The 15,723-nt window shown below is 35.1% G+C and overlaps 1 protein-coding gene and 1 pseudogene across 2 annotated transcripts; one reads left to right on the top strand and one right to left on the bottom strand.

The window, feature by feature from the left end:
• The first annotated feature begins 1,400 nt into the window (after nt 1-1,400).
• On the top strand, nt 1,401-3,169 carry LOC131171771 (uncharacterized). Of its 2 annotated transcripts, none has more exons than XM_058131672.1 (4): nt 1,401-1,824; nt 1,956-2,688; nt 2,770-2,861; nt 2,968-3,169. In XM_058131672.1, coding segments are annotated over exons 1-4 (1,206 nt in total). In that variant the 5' UTR covers nt 1,401-1,444; the 3' UTR covers nt 2,969-3,169. The 2 variants fall into 2 exon arrangements, with proteins under 2 accessions (XP_057987655.1, XP_057987654.1); XM_058131671.1 differs by having other exon boundaries at nt 1,402-1,824; nt 2,963-3,169.
• A 1,484-nt stretch (nt 3,170-4,653) lies between these two features.
• LOC131171770 (leucine-rich repeat receptor protein kinase HPCA1-like) lies at nt 4,654-14,908 on the bottom strand (annotated as a pseudogene).
• Between the last annotated feature and the right edge of the window lie 815 nt (nt 14,909-15,723).

Raw genomic sequence — 15,723 nt, 5'->3', positions numbered from 1 at the left:
TAATTATTTTACTTTATTTTAAAGATATTTAAACCTTAATCAAGTATGAATGATTATATATATATATATATATATATATATATAGAGAGAGAGAGAGAGAGAGAGAGAGAGAGAGAGAGAGAGAGAAGAGTCCTTTTGAAACCCATAGTCGACAACCCAAGTGATGAAATTGGGCAACTGAATCTTCAACGAATTTAAGGAATGGATCGAGGATGATATCGGTGATGCTATTCTGTTTGTAGAGTCCTTTGGTAAGTGAAGAATCCAATATCATTCTACCCAATTTGGCCCATTTAGGCTTCCATGCCCATCCCACCATAACCCCAACAAAGATCACCATCCGCAAAAGAAATTATGAACATGACTGGCCATGACATGCCCAAGAGTGGGCCTCTGCAAAATCTTTAATAAAATCGACCATAAAGCCATCTAGCCATTCCCCCTAATGAAATAGAGACAATAATCCAAATAAAGCCCCAATAATCAACCATTATTACTCTTTATTATACTGTCACTGTTTAGGTATTATCACTTTTACCACCGATTCACCATTATCACTGTCATCATCTAATCATTCCTATCTCTATCATCACCGGTGTTATTACTTAGCTATCACTACCATTTCATTACTAATTATTACGATCATTATCACTTATTATTAATATTATAAATTAATTAAATATTAAAATTAAAATTATTATTATATTATTTTATTTATATTTTTATTTTACAACTAAACATAAAAATTATATTATATTAATTTTATTATATAATTTATTATATTATATTATATTAGGCTTTACTAAATATTGAGATTTCAAAGAGGGAAAAGGATAAAAGTTCTAAAAGAAAGCCATAGAAATGTCAAATGGACCAATAAAGGAAGATTAAAGGAGGAAGGGGAGGAATGTGATGAAGATATGGAAATTCAAGAGGCCGTATAGAATTGAAGAAAGGGAACAAAGTTTTGTTTGGTTGTTGAATTTTGAGATATAACGATACCCAGAAAAATTAGAGCTATACAGCTAATAAAATTGTTTCAATTTGTAAGATTTAACGAATTTTTATTAGGATTATAGTTTGAGTCTATCAATTGTTTCTCTTAATGAGTGATTTACAAATTTCACCATAATCTTTAAATGAGATTGGAATTTTGTTAGAAGGATTTCTGTGGAAAGAAAATAAATTTAAAAGATTTTCATGGAAATTTTTGAATTTTAAGGGTATAAATGAAACACACTTCAAAACTCAGGTATGGGAATTGCAATTTACCCAGGACGAACGATAGTGCTTTTACACTCACGCTTCGCAGTCCACAACCACCGGGAATTAAAAATTTGGTGGGAGGGATGGGAGAAAGGGAAGAAGAGGCAGAAGAAGGCGTAGTAGCGATAGAGATTCCACTTGGAGATGCAGCAGAGACGTTTGATTTAGAGAAAACAATATGCAGCCATGGGTTCTTCATGATGTCTCCCAATCACTGGGACTCTCTCTCTCGCACCTTCTCTCGCCCTTTGCATCTCCATCATCCTTTTCATTCCCTCATGGTCTCTATCTCCCATCCCTCCGATCTTCCTCATTCTCTCCTTGTGCGCGTCCACGGTGTTCGCTCTCCCCACAACATCGAGCGTCGATTGTGGGTCAGGTGGTGAGGATGCTCAGATTGTCGGATATGGATGAATGGAATGCTAGAGAGTTTAGAAAGATTGCAGCTGCATTGGGAGAGGAAGAGTGTAATTGGATTAAAGGTTTCAGTGGAAGAGTGTTTAGGTCTCCTACTTTGTTTGAAGACATGGTCAAGTGCATTCTCCTTTGCAATTGCCAGTAACCTCCCTCTTCTGATGCCTTTATGCTGTTTGACATATTGTCGCAAGGAGGATATTTTCAACTTGTTTTATTGTATAATGTTTAATTTTTGCGTTTCTCTTGTTTAAATATCTTATTGCTCTTGGCAGATGGTCAAGGACTCTAAGCATGGCCAGAGCTCTCTGTAAGCTTCAACTGGAACTGCAGTTTCAATCATGCAGTGTGAATGCAAGTACCAAGAATCAACAAACTGATACAAACAATTTCAGTCCTAAAACACCTGCTGGAAAAGAGTCCAAGAGGAAGCTCAGAGCTTCCAAAGTATCCACAAATTTAACAAATAAGTTTCTGGGTACGGATATGGATTTGGAAGCTGACACTTGCTTGACAATGGATGATGCGCAAATGAAGATAGCAAATTTAAGACCAAACTTCTCTCTTCGTTGTATAGAAGGTGATTCCTCTGGCAATTACAAATCATGTGAGGCAGCAAATAAAGTTTTCGAAACCAGTTCCTTTGAAACTTCTGTTCTTCAATCTCATAAGATGACACAGCATTTTGCACACCAACCAATTTGTAATTTTCCAAGTCCAACGGAACTAGCAATCCTTGATGATAGATTTCTGGCAAAGCGCTGTGGTCTTGGCTATAGAGCAGGTCGAATAATAAAACTTTCCCAGGATATTGTTGAAGGGAGGATTCCAATGGAGGAACTTGAAGAAGTTTGCAATGGAGGGAGCATATCCAGCTATAGTAAATTGGCTGATCAGCTCAGAGAAATTGATGGGTTTGGTCCATTCACGCGTGCAAATGTGCTTATGTGCATGGGATTTTATCATGTTATTCCTACTGATTCTGAAACAGTGAGGCATCTAAAACAGGTATTTTTTTTCCCTTTTTTTGTTCTCATGCTTTGTTAACTGTTGACACGTGCTTCCAAGGTCTGAGAGTTGTCAGTGCAGGTCCATGCCAAAGATTCTACAATTCAAACAGTTCAAAGGGATGTTGAAAAGATATACGGAAAATATGCACCCTTCCAATTCTTAGCCTACTGGTACATTATGCAGTAGCCCTCACGCTTTTTCAACTAGTCTTCATAATTCTTCAATTGATCTAAGTAAATTAATTTTCTCACTTCATTCTCTTTGTTATCAGGGCAGAATTATGGCACTTCTATGAGCAAAGGTTTGGGAAGCTAAGTCAAATGCCTTGCTCTGATTATAAACTTATTACTGCCAGTAATATGAAAAATGAAGGAAGTCGCAAAATCAAAAGGAGTAGAGTATCTTGACAGTGATAGGGAGTGGTCATGACTTAAGTTAAAACGAGAAATGAGTGAAACTTTATTCTTATTGTTTATGATTTACTTGTAAAAGTACATTGGGGACACTAATTTCATTTCATGATTATTCAAATATGCTGGCAGTTCTGGAATTCCAACAATCTAGTGTTCTCTGATATATTTCATGCGTTGTTTTCCTTTTGTTCAGACTGAATATGCATCGTGTGCCATGTTATTTTCTATTACCCTTTTCATACCCACAATTTCAAACTGTAGTTTGCACTGTCTGGTCTAGTGATCTATTTAGATTTGAATGTATGTACAAGAAACAAAACTATAGTAACCAAGTTTGAACAAGATGGCCACTGAGTCAATTTTGGTACTTAACGAATTCGGTTGAGAATCAGATTACCCATTTTGTAGGGCATGAGTTTGAGATAATAGCACTCTTGGTGCCTAAAATTTTTATAATTTTCTATTAAGTGCCTGAATTTCTCCCTACCCCCTTTTTTGCTGGTGCAATTGAATGTTTAAACTTATAAAAAATTTACAATCAAGTTTATTGGCACTTTTCTGGTTATTTGAAGTGTTGTGATTGATTAAATATTACATACTGTTGCTTAATTTTCCATTTAAGTGCACATATGAATTATTTTAATTAGAAAATAAAATATGCGTCACATGAGTGAGACATGACTCTCCATCCCTTCCCTCCCTTCTCCCTTTCTCTCTTTGTAAATTATGAAATGTTTTTATTTATTAGGAATTTATTTTTGGTCTAAAATGAAAATAAAATTGTTCCTTCATTGAAAATTTAACCAACTTAAAACATCATCGCATAAAAGAATTGAGATTTAGGATTCAAAAATAAAGAGACAACGAGAGTGAGAAAAACAGTCAACATGCAGGGGTATATGAGGGCTCAAGCAATGCAATGGACCAGACAATATGGGACAAGAGACAAGACAAACTAGACAAAAAGTTGTCCTGTCTTGCGTTTGACATACTCAATGGAGAAAAAAAAGGAGGATTAGATAGTTCAAAAATCTACTTGTGACTTGTCCATTGAACCAATGAACAAATGGTATATATATTTTTTTCCATCCATTAAAGTAGCCAATATGTCTTCTTCTATGAAAAATAAAGACAAATTTTATGTCATTTTTATCCATATGAAAAGCCACTTAGTTGCAAGTTTTTCGTTTTGTTTAAAGAAAAAAAAAAAAAAAACTATGCATCCAAATTGGAAATTCCAAAAAGTTTAGGCAGTTAGAATGAAAATTGATTAATTTGGACTACTGTTTCTGAATGCTCTCTATTATTGAGCTGAAAATTTTTCTGGTGAGCAGATTTATAGTGGATTTGTCACAAACCTGAATATGGACAAGGTAGTAGGTGCTAGTAACAAAGAACTGATCAAAAGTATTGATAATAACCTCCAGTCCACTTCAGGCCTTAATGTTGAATAATTTCTTTGTGAAATTGACAGGAAATTACAGAAACCAAAAATCAGTGAAACATAATGATCATAAAATAAGATAGCAGTCTTGAAAGAAATCTTGGCTTTAAATCACTCAGAACAATTAACAAGAATGCCATAAAAATTATAAAGGACTACCATACAAAGAAGCATTTTTGTGTGTGTGGTTAAGGAAATAATCAAATGGCTGAAATATCTACATTTAGACAAGTCTTTATGGGGAAATCAAAGGATGATAATATAATTCAAAGCGCCCTGCTATTTTACAGATATCACAAAAAGTTGTAACAAAATTGGCATGTTTGATCCAAGGTAAACATGGGGTGCCAGCCAATTACTACTAAGTATAGGACATCAAATGTAAAGCACTTTATTGTTGAAGTTTTATCTCAGAATGTGGAAAACTTCCACTGTACTCAAAGAACTTTTTGTTGTCAGGGAGGTTCCTTCGTTTGAATCATAATGACTTGCAGAGGTAGATAGCATTTCAACATCATAGTCCAGACCAGCCTGCTCTGCTATGTTCTCTATCTCTTTGACCACCTCTCCCATTGCAGGCCTGTTGGCTCTCCATTCTTCAACACACCTGATTGCCAGATCTACAAACTTTTCTAAACCTTTCAATGTGTTGCCCACGCTAATGGCAGGATCAAGGATCTCATGGAGGTTGTATAAATCTTTTGTCTTATCCATTGCCATCCTGACCACTGTCACAATATGTCTTCCATGGTGTATTGGATTTCTGCCAGTAACTAATTCCAACATTATCACTCCAAAACTATAAACATCGCTTTTATCAGTTAACTGCTGGGTCATGAAATATTCAGGATCCATATAGCCCTGCACCAATAATGAGAATCTACTCTCAATGAAATTCCACATTTTGCTTATTGGAATCTTCATTAAACTCTGGCCTTTATCCTACATGGATTTAATAAACTATTCAATTCTTAATATGTTTTAAAGACATGCAGTTGGATTTGTTTGACAAGATAATCTTGTCATTCTAGACATTGTTTTTCTTTTTTCTTTGCCTTTGATCCAATGTCTTCCTTCATGCGCCTTGCTGCAGGATACCAGGTTATTTTTCTGCAATTATCATCTAGATAATGGAAACCCCTTAGGCTTCTGGAAATAGGATTGTGCATTCTTGTGGTGCCTTCTCAGGGTTAGGTCCGGAACTACCCACAGAGTGGTGAAAAAGAAATGATATTTGTCTTTCACAAATCTCGTTCTATTTTGTTAATATTCCTAACACTATTATTATAAAATAGTTACCAAGACTCCATTAGTGTCTGAAGAGTTTGGAAAAATGTTCTAAAAACCTTTCCTATGTATGCATTACTATGTGAAATTATTACTATCCCATGCCATTAAATGTAACTTTTATTATATCTTTTTTTCTGCAAATTGGAGGGTGGGCACTGGACAAATACAGTGGATTTTCATCAATAAAAACATATATTTTTATCTTTTATGTATTAGGGATTAGTTTGCTTCTTTTATTAAATTTTTGTAACTGTTCTTGTTGGAGATTCTTCTCATTCTCCCATTGAGGGTTGTTGATATAGTTACATAATATTAGATGTTTTTTTTTGAGCAAATAGAATTTAGTCATATCTCAAATAATCTGGACCTTGATTCTCTATTTTCATATTTTCTTCCTTAAGAATAATGAAAAGGAAAAAAAAAAAAGAACTTATTGGAAAGATGATGTACTAACCATTGTGCCTTTGACCTGAGTACTAACATGACCCTCAGTGTGGTCCAAAAGCTTTGATAGACCAAAGTCAGCTACTTTTGCAGTTAATTGATCATCCAATAGAATGTTAGTTGACTTAATGTCTCTGTGGATGATGGGTGGGTTGGCAAGCTCATGCAAATAAGCGAGACCTCTGGCTGAGTCAAGGGCTATTCGAAGTCTCCTTGCCCAACCTAACTGGATACCTGACTTACCTGCATAATTCATTAGTTGATTGTCAAATGAAAAACTGGGAATTGCATTAAAATTTGTAATGCTCCGGATAAAAGGAGTCTTTTGATTCTGATGTGGCCTTTTGCACATGGAATAACACGTCTTTTAAAAATTTGTCACTGGCCAGGTGCCTTATTTTCAGTTTTATTTTGTTTTTACTGGGATTGGTTTCGTACCTAATATAAATTCATCTGGTCTGCAGTTTTCTGATCTGGTGTAGTGGAAGGAATGAGGGGTTAATGAGGAAGTCCCCAGTATGGTAGGAGATCCTAAATTGAAGAGAGTTAACTAGGGTTGCAAACTACTTCTTTCACAATTGATTGCGTGACAATTGACAAACTAAGCAACTCTATCTTATACAGGAGCTCATTAACATTTTAAGCAAAGCTGGAGTAGAACTCTAGTTGGCTTGATAGGCTCATTAGTAGTTGAGGTTTAATGCACATGAGGCATGGTTTGATTTAAGTTGTAAAACTATTCTCTTATATTGATGATTATTATGATACTCATTCAGTAAGGATAGCCATTTGATTTACCTTTTGTGAATTCAGAAACTGAGTCTCAACAAGTACTGATATTCATTTTAAGAGCTGTTTTGAAGATACCTGAAATGCTATCCTTTAGAGTACCATTTGAAATATGCTCATAGACCAGCATCTGTTCATCTAGCTCATAACAGAAACCCACTAGGCTGACTAGATTCTTGTGATGAACCCTTGATAGAAGCTCAATCTCAGTTTTGAACTCAACATTACCCTGCAATGACCCTTGTTGAGCTCTTTTTATAGCAACTACTTTCCCACCAGTAAGAATTCCTCGATAAACCTGAGGACACATTGCAAATTGGATGCCAAAAATTGGATGAGAAAGAATTTTGCTCAACAACATATTAAATAAAAATAGAAGAACATGCTATCATTTTAAATATGATTACTAGTCCTTCTGTCTGACAGTGGTAGTGCTCAAATATTTTGATCCTCAACTCAACTAAGCCTTTATCTCAAAAATTTGGGATCGGCTATATGGATTCGCTTTCTCCACTCTAAATGATTTTGGGTTAAATCCTCAGAAATGTGTAATGCTTCTAGGTGATGTTGTACTACTCTCATCCAAGTCAATTTAGGTCTACCCCTTTTTTTTTCTATCCTCTAATCTAATGTGCTCTACTTGTCTAACTGGAGCCTTTGTATGTCTACGCTTCACATGACCAAACCACCTCAATCTCCCTTCTCTCAACTTATCCTCAATTGGCACCACTCCTATCTTTTCTCTAATACTCTCATTACGGACTTTATCTAGTCTAGTATGGCCACTCATCCACCTTAACATTCTCATCTCTGCAACTCTTATCTTAGACGTATACGACTCCTTCAGTGTCCAACACTCACTACCATATAACATGGCCGGTCCTATGGCTGTACGGTAAAATTTTCTTTTCAACTTATTGGGAATCTTGCGATCACATAAAATTCCCGTGGCACGTCTTCACTTTAACCATCCGGCTTTAATCCTATGACTAACATCCTCCTCACATTCCCCATCTACTTGAAGGACTAAGCCGAGATATTTAAAGTGATTACTTTGGGACAGTACCACTCCATCCAAACTAACTCCTTCCCTATCACCAGTTTGGCCTTCACTGAACTTGCAATGTATATATTCTGTATTCGTTCTACTTAACTTACCTTAACGTGTTGTTGCTACTGCCACTACATACCTTAACGTGACAGAACAGAAACAAATTTATCAGCAGTGCCTTAGTATTGATATTGTTTATAAGGTTCTGAAAAAGATGCCATACATCCAAGAAGTAATAGCAGGTGATGTTTTAGTAAACTAACTACACCCTCAAAAACTAGTTTGGCTTTTAAAATGTATTTTTTCGGTGCTTATTTTGCTAATTATAAACTTTTTTTTTTATGAAAATTTAAATATCTTGTGCCATTATGTTGTTGGGTTTGAGTGAGAAGTGAAGTGAAAATCAACCATTTGAAAACCTTGGCTAAGTGAAGAATATATGTGTGGGAAGGACCTCATAGTTCCCTAACCAGGCCTTGCAGATCCTCTCCAGAATTGTGAGCCCCTGTCTTAATCTATGTAAACCATCTGTTTCCCTTTTACTACTTCCCAGAAAGAATTAGGAAGATAAAAAAAAAAAAAATCCATGCCAATATATTAACTCACCTTCCCATATCCCCCAATTCCAATAATGTTGGCATCTGAAAAATTGTTAGTGCATTTTTTAAGCTCTTCAAAGGTGAAACATCTCACTCCATTTATTTGTGGACGGCTTCCAGCACTTTCATTTCGGTCCCAGGATGCTGCATGTGTACAAAAAAGGAATAGTGAGCAATTTCATGGGGTTCCCTATCATAAAGTTGGGAAATCTTGGTTTTTCATTACCAAATGGATCTCTTAGACGGATAGCTTCCTCAGTAGCTGTATCAGCTTTTCTTCTTTGTTTGAATGCATAAATTCCGGCCACAAGTAATAGCAGCACTAGTATAGAACTACCAATGGCTGCTCCAATGATGATTCCTTTATTTGATGATTTGTTTGGTCCTGCACAGCATTCATGCATTACATTGAGCTAGATGGTCAAAAATTTCTGAGGGCTAATTTTATGGTGTACAAGAATTTGGAGTGTTTTGAATCTCAGTTGTTTGGACACGAAACTCTTGAATCTTAATAGTACTGTAGAGTAGTTTCTTAGAATTGGCATATTCTGTTATGTTTCGGAGACTGTAAAATCTATGTGAACAAACACTAGTTTAGTTCATGCATAATATAGTTTACCTGAAAAATAACCATTGTTATCAAGAGTGAAATAGAATGGTCCGAAAGAACTTGGACGCTGGAAAAATGTTAGGTTGTTCAGCTGAGATGTAATCATAGAAAATCCTGTTCTGTTAAAACTGTCACTATTAGATGTAAAGACTTCTATCCTCAAGTCTAGGTAATCATACTCATCCATGATTGGGTCACTTAGAGCAATTGAATCCACAGGAAACTGATTAGATTGAAAGGCATCCATCATTGAGGCTTGTAGAGAAATGTAGTAGCTTGCATTTCCCAAGTCTGAGAAGGAAATAGATCTGAAGTGCATGGTTCCTGTGATTGGATATGCACATTTACAATTGGGACTGCTAATTTGATCTGAATTGCAGTCATGTTGGACACAATTGTTTGGAGGTGTAGAGTATGAAGTATTTGGCTGTTGCAGAAGTGAGCAGTAGTTTTCTGTTGATCCTATCTTTGCACAAAATGGATTACCCTTTAGCCTGAAGAAAATTGTATAGATTACAAAAATGACATAATTGTAATACATGATCTGTACATTAGCATACAAAGGCCAATAAAACAGCAAGTTCCTATGGGTAGTTTTGGGAATAAAAGGCAAAACATTTCAAAGAATGTTACTTACATAAGTGTTTTGCTGTATCCTGAACCTTGTGCAAACTCAGTAATGGAATTATTCTGCAAATCAATGACTTCCAACTGTGCGCCATAGTTGTTGCCAATGTCCAAGGTGCCATTTAGCTCGTTGTTGCTCAATACACTGTTGCCATAAATCATACTAATCAGCTCTCAGTTTACCACGTAGAAAAATTTTGCAGTTTTTCAGTTGCTTTCCTTATGATTCAATGATTGGAATGTCGTGCTACTAGAGAACACGTTGATACTTACACTGATTGTATTTGGGCAACACTAAAGATACTGTCTGGTATTTGGCCTTGAAGTTGTGTGCGCTCCATTATTCTGCCAGTAAAATTTTTGCTTATTATATTAGTAAACAATTTTATACTTATTGTTCTGTATGCCGTCTCATATTGCTATGCTGGATTGAGTTAGCGTGTGTGGCTGTGTGCCTATGTGTGTGGCAGAGGGAAAGAGAAATATACAATGATGTCAAGGATTGTAAGCTTGAAAACCATGGTGGAATAGATGATGCATCAAAACTATTATTGCTCATGTCCCTGCAAAACAAATATGGGTCAATAAATAAAAATGCTTAGTATTTTCGCACAAGTGTTCCGGCATATGATAAAAAGAGCTGCAAAACTCATCTTTTTATCATAATGCACTTTAGGTATTTAGTGTTTGCTGATGATCTTGCAGAAACAGGGCTACTTACACATATGTGACTAGGTTCATACCACTAAGGTCGGGCATGGGGCCAGTCAGTTTATTGTTAGACAAGTATCTGAGAACAATTAACTGAAATTATTATTGAGAAAGCATGGAACCAATAGTGGATAACCTAAAATTCTTAGGAGCTAGCAGAGAAACTTTTATTTTAGTAGAAACTTCTATTTGTGTTCTTACAGCTGGGACAGATTTGTTAGGCCTGTGAAGTCCAGCAGAACGGGTCCATTTAATGAGTTCCTATCCAAGCGTCTGTTGCCAGAAAACAAAAAGAAAAAAAAAATTCAAAGTTACTGATAGCTGTGGTGCAGAAAGCGCACAACCTGAAACAGTTATGTTATTAGGAGTACTCACATCAGTTCCAATGATCGTACCAGTTCTAGGGAGGATGGGATGCTGCCACTTAGTTGATTGCTGTCTAAAAGCCTGCTCAAAGTCATAAGATAAGAAACATCAATTAAATGATCCTTATTCCTCTGATGGATGAAGCAACAAGTTCGCATCCTTGAACACTATTTCACTTAATTCCATAATTTTCTCCTTTTCAGAAGAAGGCTATTCTGGATTAGGAATGCAAACTAAAGATGCTTAGGATGTATTGAAAAGTAAATAAAGCTTAGCTCATTAATTTCCAAATGTGAATTACTCTGCAGGAAAATATACCTAGTCTTTAGAAATACTAGTGTTATATATTTTCAGTTTTTTAGATTTCAGGGTAATACTTTGCCTGCCATCATAGAACATCGTATCTTGTGGTCTTATCTGCATGATGTTTCTTTCTAAATTTCATAAACTCCAACCTTCTCCTCTCCCTCTGGAATATGTTTTATGCCATCTAAAGCATGAAGAATTATTATTATTATTATTATTATTATTATTATTATTTTAAAGAATGCGAGCAAAAGTAAACACTGAATCATGAGAATTGAGAAGTTTAATCTTGGTAACTCTTTGACGGGCATTGCTTTAAATTAGCTCAGTTGGAATGCTAGGTAACCTCCTGAATATAGAAAACTTTTCTGCAGGCTACCCTTGGACCTGTGGCATAAATTATTTTTTCGCAGAAGATACACATAGGAGGATGCTTCTGGAAAGAAGAATAAAGCCCAGCAACCCAGGAAGGCAAATTTTTAGTTCATGAATGCTGAAGTGGTCTCCTCAATTCTAATTCTATAGATTCTACTATGCAGTTAGAGATTTGTTCATGGTCAAGTTTACACAACTTTATTCTTCTTCATAATTCATTACTAAGATGATGCTTCTGAAATTTGTGAGGATGTAGAACCTAGTAATTGCAACTTCTTTATCTTTGTCCTTATTCCTTACGGCTTCTCACTTCCCTCTTTTGTTAAACAGTTAGGGATAGAAGGTTGTGAAGTGACTTAATCATAAAAAATGTCTTTGGTTAAAGTTGGACAACCAGAACTGGCAGCCCCTTCATTTAATCTAGATGTGGCCCTAACTTTAGTATGTTCTTATTAAATGGAAGCTAATGACTGAAATCCAAGCACCTGTGCTTTGCAGTCCAAGGACTTAGTTCTAGTTCTACTTCTTCAGTCCTAAGCCTTTCTGATACAGAAGTTCAAGGGATAGCAAAAAATGCAATCTGACAACGAGTACTAAATATGTAGTTTCTATATCTTCAAGAACATAACAGTTGTGAAATTTGCTATTTTCTTACATTTGTAGGCTGTTTATGAAGTAAGAAAATGGCACATTCATTGTGAGATAGTCACATTTGTATTTTTCATCTATCTACATGCAGATTAGCAATTTGATCCTGTGAATAGCTGATCGGTAGAACTTACACATGTATCAATGTCATGTTTGAGCTGAATAATTTGGGTGGAATTGTGCCTGTGAGCTGATTTTGTCCAAGATGACTGCAAATAATGATCAAGTCGCCAATCATTATGTTGGAGAAAATAGAGGACTATAAAATTAAGATATGACCGAATATACTTGGTTACATACAAGTGTCCTGTATTTACTAGCAAATCCAAACCAGGTGAAGTCTCATTAGAGACTGGAATTGTTCCTGTGAGCTTATTGTCGGTTATATCCAGCCAATACAGATTCAACAGATTGCCAATAGAAGGTGGTATTTCGCCATTGAATTTGTTAGAAGCTAAAGATCTGCAAAGAATTGAAAAAAGAGGGGTTCTAAAAATATGAAAAATCCACAGGTGCAATGTAGGTTCAAGTTTTATCTATGAATTTGCATAGATCATCTGAAAAAAAAAAAGAATTTTTTAGATTGTGTTCCAATTAATCAAAAGACATCTTGAGTTGGCAGAATTGCTTCTCATTACATGTCTGCAATTTTGTGACCTCCATAAATAATAGCAAGATGAATACCATAGTAGAAGTCCTTACAATGAGATAAGCTGTGTTAGAGATCCTATTGTGTTGGGAATTGGACCAAGAAAACTGCAACCAACCAGGGATCTGGCATGAAAAAGAAAATTAGGCAGTGAAGCATGAGGTTGTACCTCCATAAGTTGGAAGAATAACAACTTTCTTACAGGTATACAAGGTTCTTCAAATTTCCAATTGCTGGTGGAAGAGTTCCTGTCAAACCCATATTTTGAGATAAATCCCTACATGTGGAAACTGATAATCAGGGCATCGTATCATCATATAAATATTCATCTTTGAAATGCTTCACATGCTCTGGTGGGTTATTCAAGTGTTACTGGTGTTCATTGCAAAATGCTAGGAGTTCTTCCACCTGATGGTTTCTAAGGCACAATAGCTGGTTCTTGGATGCTGTGATAAATAGTATGTGCTTGTTTGCATATACCTGTACATAATATTTCTAGCATTTCATATCTGGGTATGTACATACACGCGCATAGAAATATTGCAATGCATAAATCTCTTCTATTGCAGATTGATTGTGAGAATCCATGGTAAGTTGGTAACTGGAGTCCATATTTGCTCCTCTTACCATTGTCAAGCCTGCTGAGCTGTGTAGTCTACTATGATTATATTGTAATGGCAAAAGAACATCGGAGAAGTGTAACTAGAAAGAACTTTTTAAGTGGATTATCAAGAACCTATTGATGTATGGGGATGAGAAAAGCGAGGAGAAGTGGAGAACCTACAGATTTTGTAGCTTGGGTAAATTTCCAATGTCTGCTGTCAGTGTTCCCGTCAAACCCATGCCTGACAATACTCTTAAAATGGCAAGTGTTCAGTTTAGCCATAAGCACTTGATAAAGAGGAAATCAGGCTAATGAATGAGAAAAGGAGAACAAGTGTGTTACATGGATGTGATACGTGAATTGGAGCATTGTATTCCTTCCCAACTGCCCCCACAAGGATCAATGCTGATCCAATTGGGTGGTGTGTTCTGCCAGTTACTCTTGACAGCAGACAGAGCAGCGACTGCATCAGGTATCAGAAATAGGTTAAACACTTAAAATGAATTCTCAATACAGAACACATGGGTGCAGGCAGATAAATGTTGCTTAGGAATTTGATGAATTTGTAAGTATATTTACACTGAGCTTGATTTGAAGTTCATGCAAGGTATTATCAATACGCAGTTAAGAGGTTTAGTAGCTGCAAGGCTTTCCATTAATTCTGGATTGTGCATGCAAATTCATGATCTCATATTTTATGTACTTCATATAAGTTCCTTCGTGATCTCAAACTATTATTCTGTGCAGCATTTGAAGATAGAAAATTTTGGCTTTCTCCATAATGAATTGATGGAACCCATTAATTGCAAAAATGGAGTTGACCCCAATAAGTTTGGATGTTAAAATGATAGTTAAAAGTGACTTACAGTCCTGAGGATCTGTAACTGCTGCTATAAGGAAAACTTGAAGGCACATAATCAGCAAGAAAATCTGTTTTCCTAGATCCATTTGTAGAGACCTCACTACTTTCTTTCAGTTTCCAAAGCTTAATACAGAATCCTAGTACCTCTGACCATCCAATACTACCCAGATTCTAGACAAGCACTACCTGGGTGCCAATTCCTGCTTAAAAAGGGCAGCCATACCTCTGTGACATGTTCAAAACATCTGGAAATATTCTATGTTTTGCAATTTCAACCCCAAAATGAAGTTTCTCTTGGATAAAAGTTCAACAAGGAAGTGGCGAATGTTAATTAGAAAATGCAGAAGACAACTGAGACAGGTTTATGTGTATATATTATATTTGTAGTTTCCTTTCACAGTCTTTCACATAAGAGAATATTAACACTGGATTTTTGAACATTTCTGCCTCTGGAATTTTATTATTTAATCCATATAGAATAAATTATAATAATTAATATGTAAATAATATATATATATATTTTAACTATAATGCATGAATGTAAATGTTTTAAATTTATTGTTACTCCATATTTTATTTGTATTACTTTTTATCTCTTAAATTTTTAATGAAAATTTCATGTTAAAAATAATAAAAATATGCCAAGATAATAAAAAATTAATTAAAAATATATAATAATTTGAGATTAGTTAAATCATACAATCATTTTCACTACTTTAAATTTCAAGATTTTTATATTCTCATAATATATTAAACAAATATAATATATTCAAACATTTTTTATTTGGTTACATTAATAATAATCTAAAAAATAATATTAATGAACTGAAAGCAATGCTGAGGGCTTACAGCTCCTTGAACCCCACAAGTAACGTTCATGCTGAATTTCGCATTATCAATGTCATTTTATGGGAAGAGTATAGTAACTTTCAGTGCAGATAAAAACAATGTTTCAAATGGCAGAAATTAATGTTGGGTAGAGGGGACCATCCCCTTTCATTTTTCATAAGCTTTCATAGTCTTAAGCTTAGCGTTAACTCGACTCGAATATTATAGATGAGTTTGAATGAGTCTACCTTGATTTTAATATATTTAATATGTGTTAAATTCGAATTATAATATTAAATCTCAAAAAGACTTGACGAAAATGATAAGACAATGTTGGTATTTGGAATTCTATTATTATAATAGGCATGTAAATTTAAAATATATAAATAATCACACAATTACATTATGTAGGAAAG

The sequence above is a fragment of the Hevea brasiliensis genome, chromosome 13 (genome assembly GCF_030052815.1).
Source record: "Hevea brasiliensis isolate MT/VB/25A 57/8 chromosome 13, ASM3005281v1, whole genome shotgun sequence".
Lineage (NCBI taxonomy): Eukaryota > Viridiplantae > Streptophyta > Magnoliopsida > Malpighiales > Euphorbiaceae > Hevea > Hevea brasiliensis.
Note: the sequence above shows the minus strand (reverse complement) of the source record. Positions and strands in the feature narration are given on the sequence as shown.

Excerpts from the sequence above, each read along its gene's own strand:
- LOC131171771 (XM_058131671.1), top strand. The coding sequence starts at position 1,445 with ATGCAGCCATGGGTTCTTCATGATGTCTCCCAATCACTGGGACTCTCT. Across the intron at positions 2,689-2,769 it reads CAGTGAGGCATCTAAAACAG|GTCCATGCCAAAGATTCTAC; the intron begins GTATTTTTTTTC and ends TTGTCAGTGCAG. Across the intron at positions 2,862-2,962 it reads TTCCAATTCTTAGCCTACTG|GGCAGAATTATGGCACTTCT; the intron begins GTACATTATGCA and ends CTTTGTTATCAG.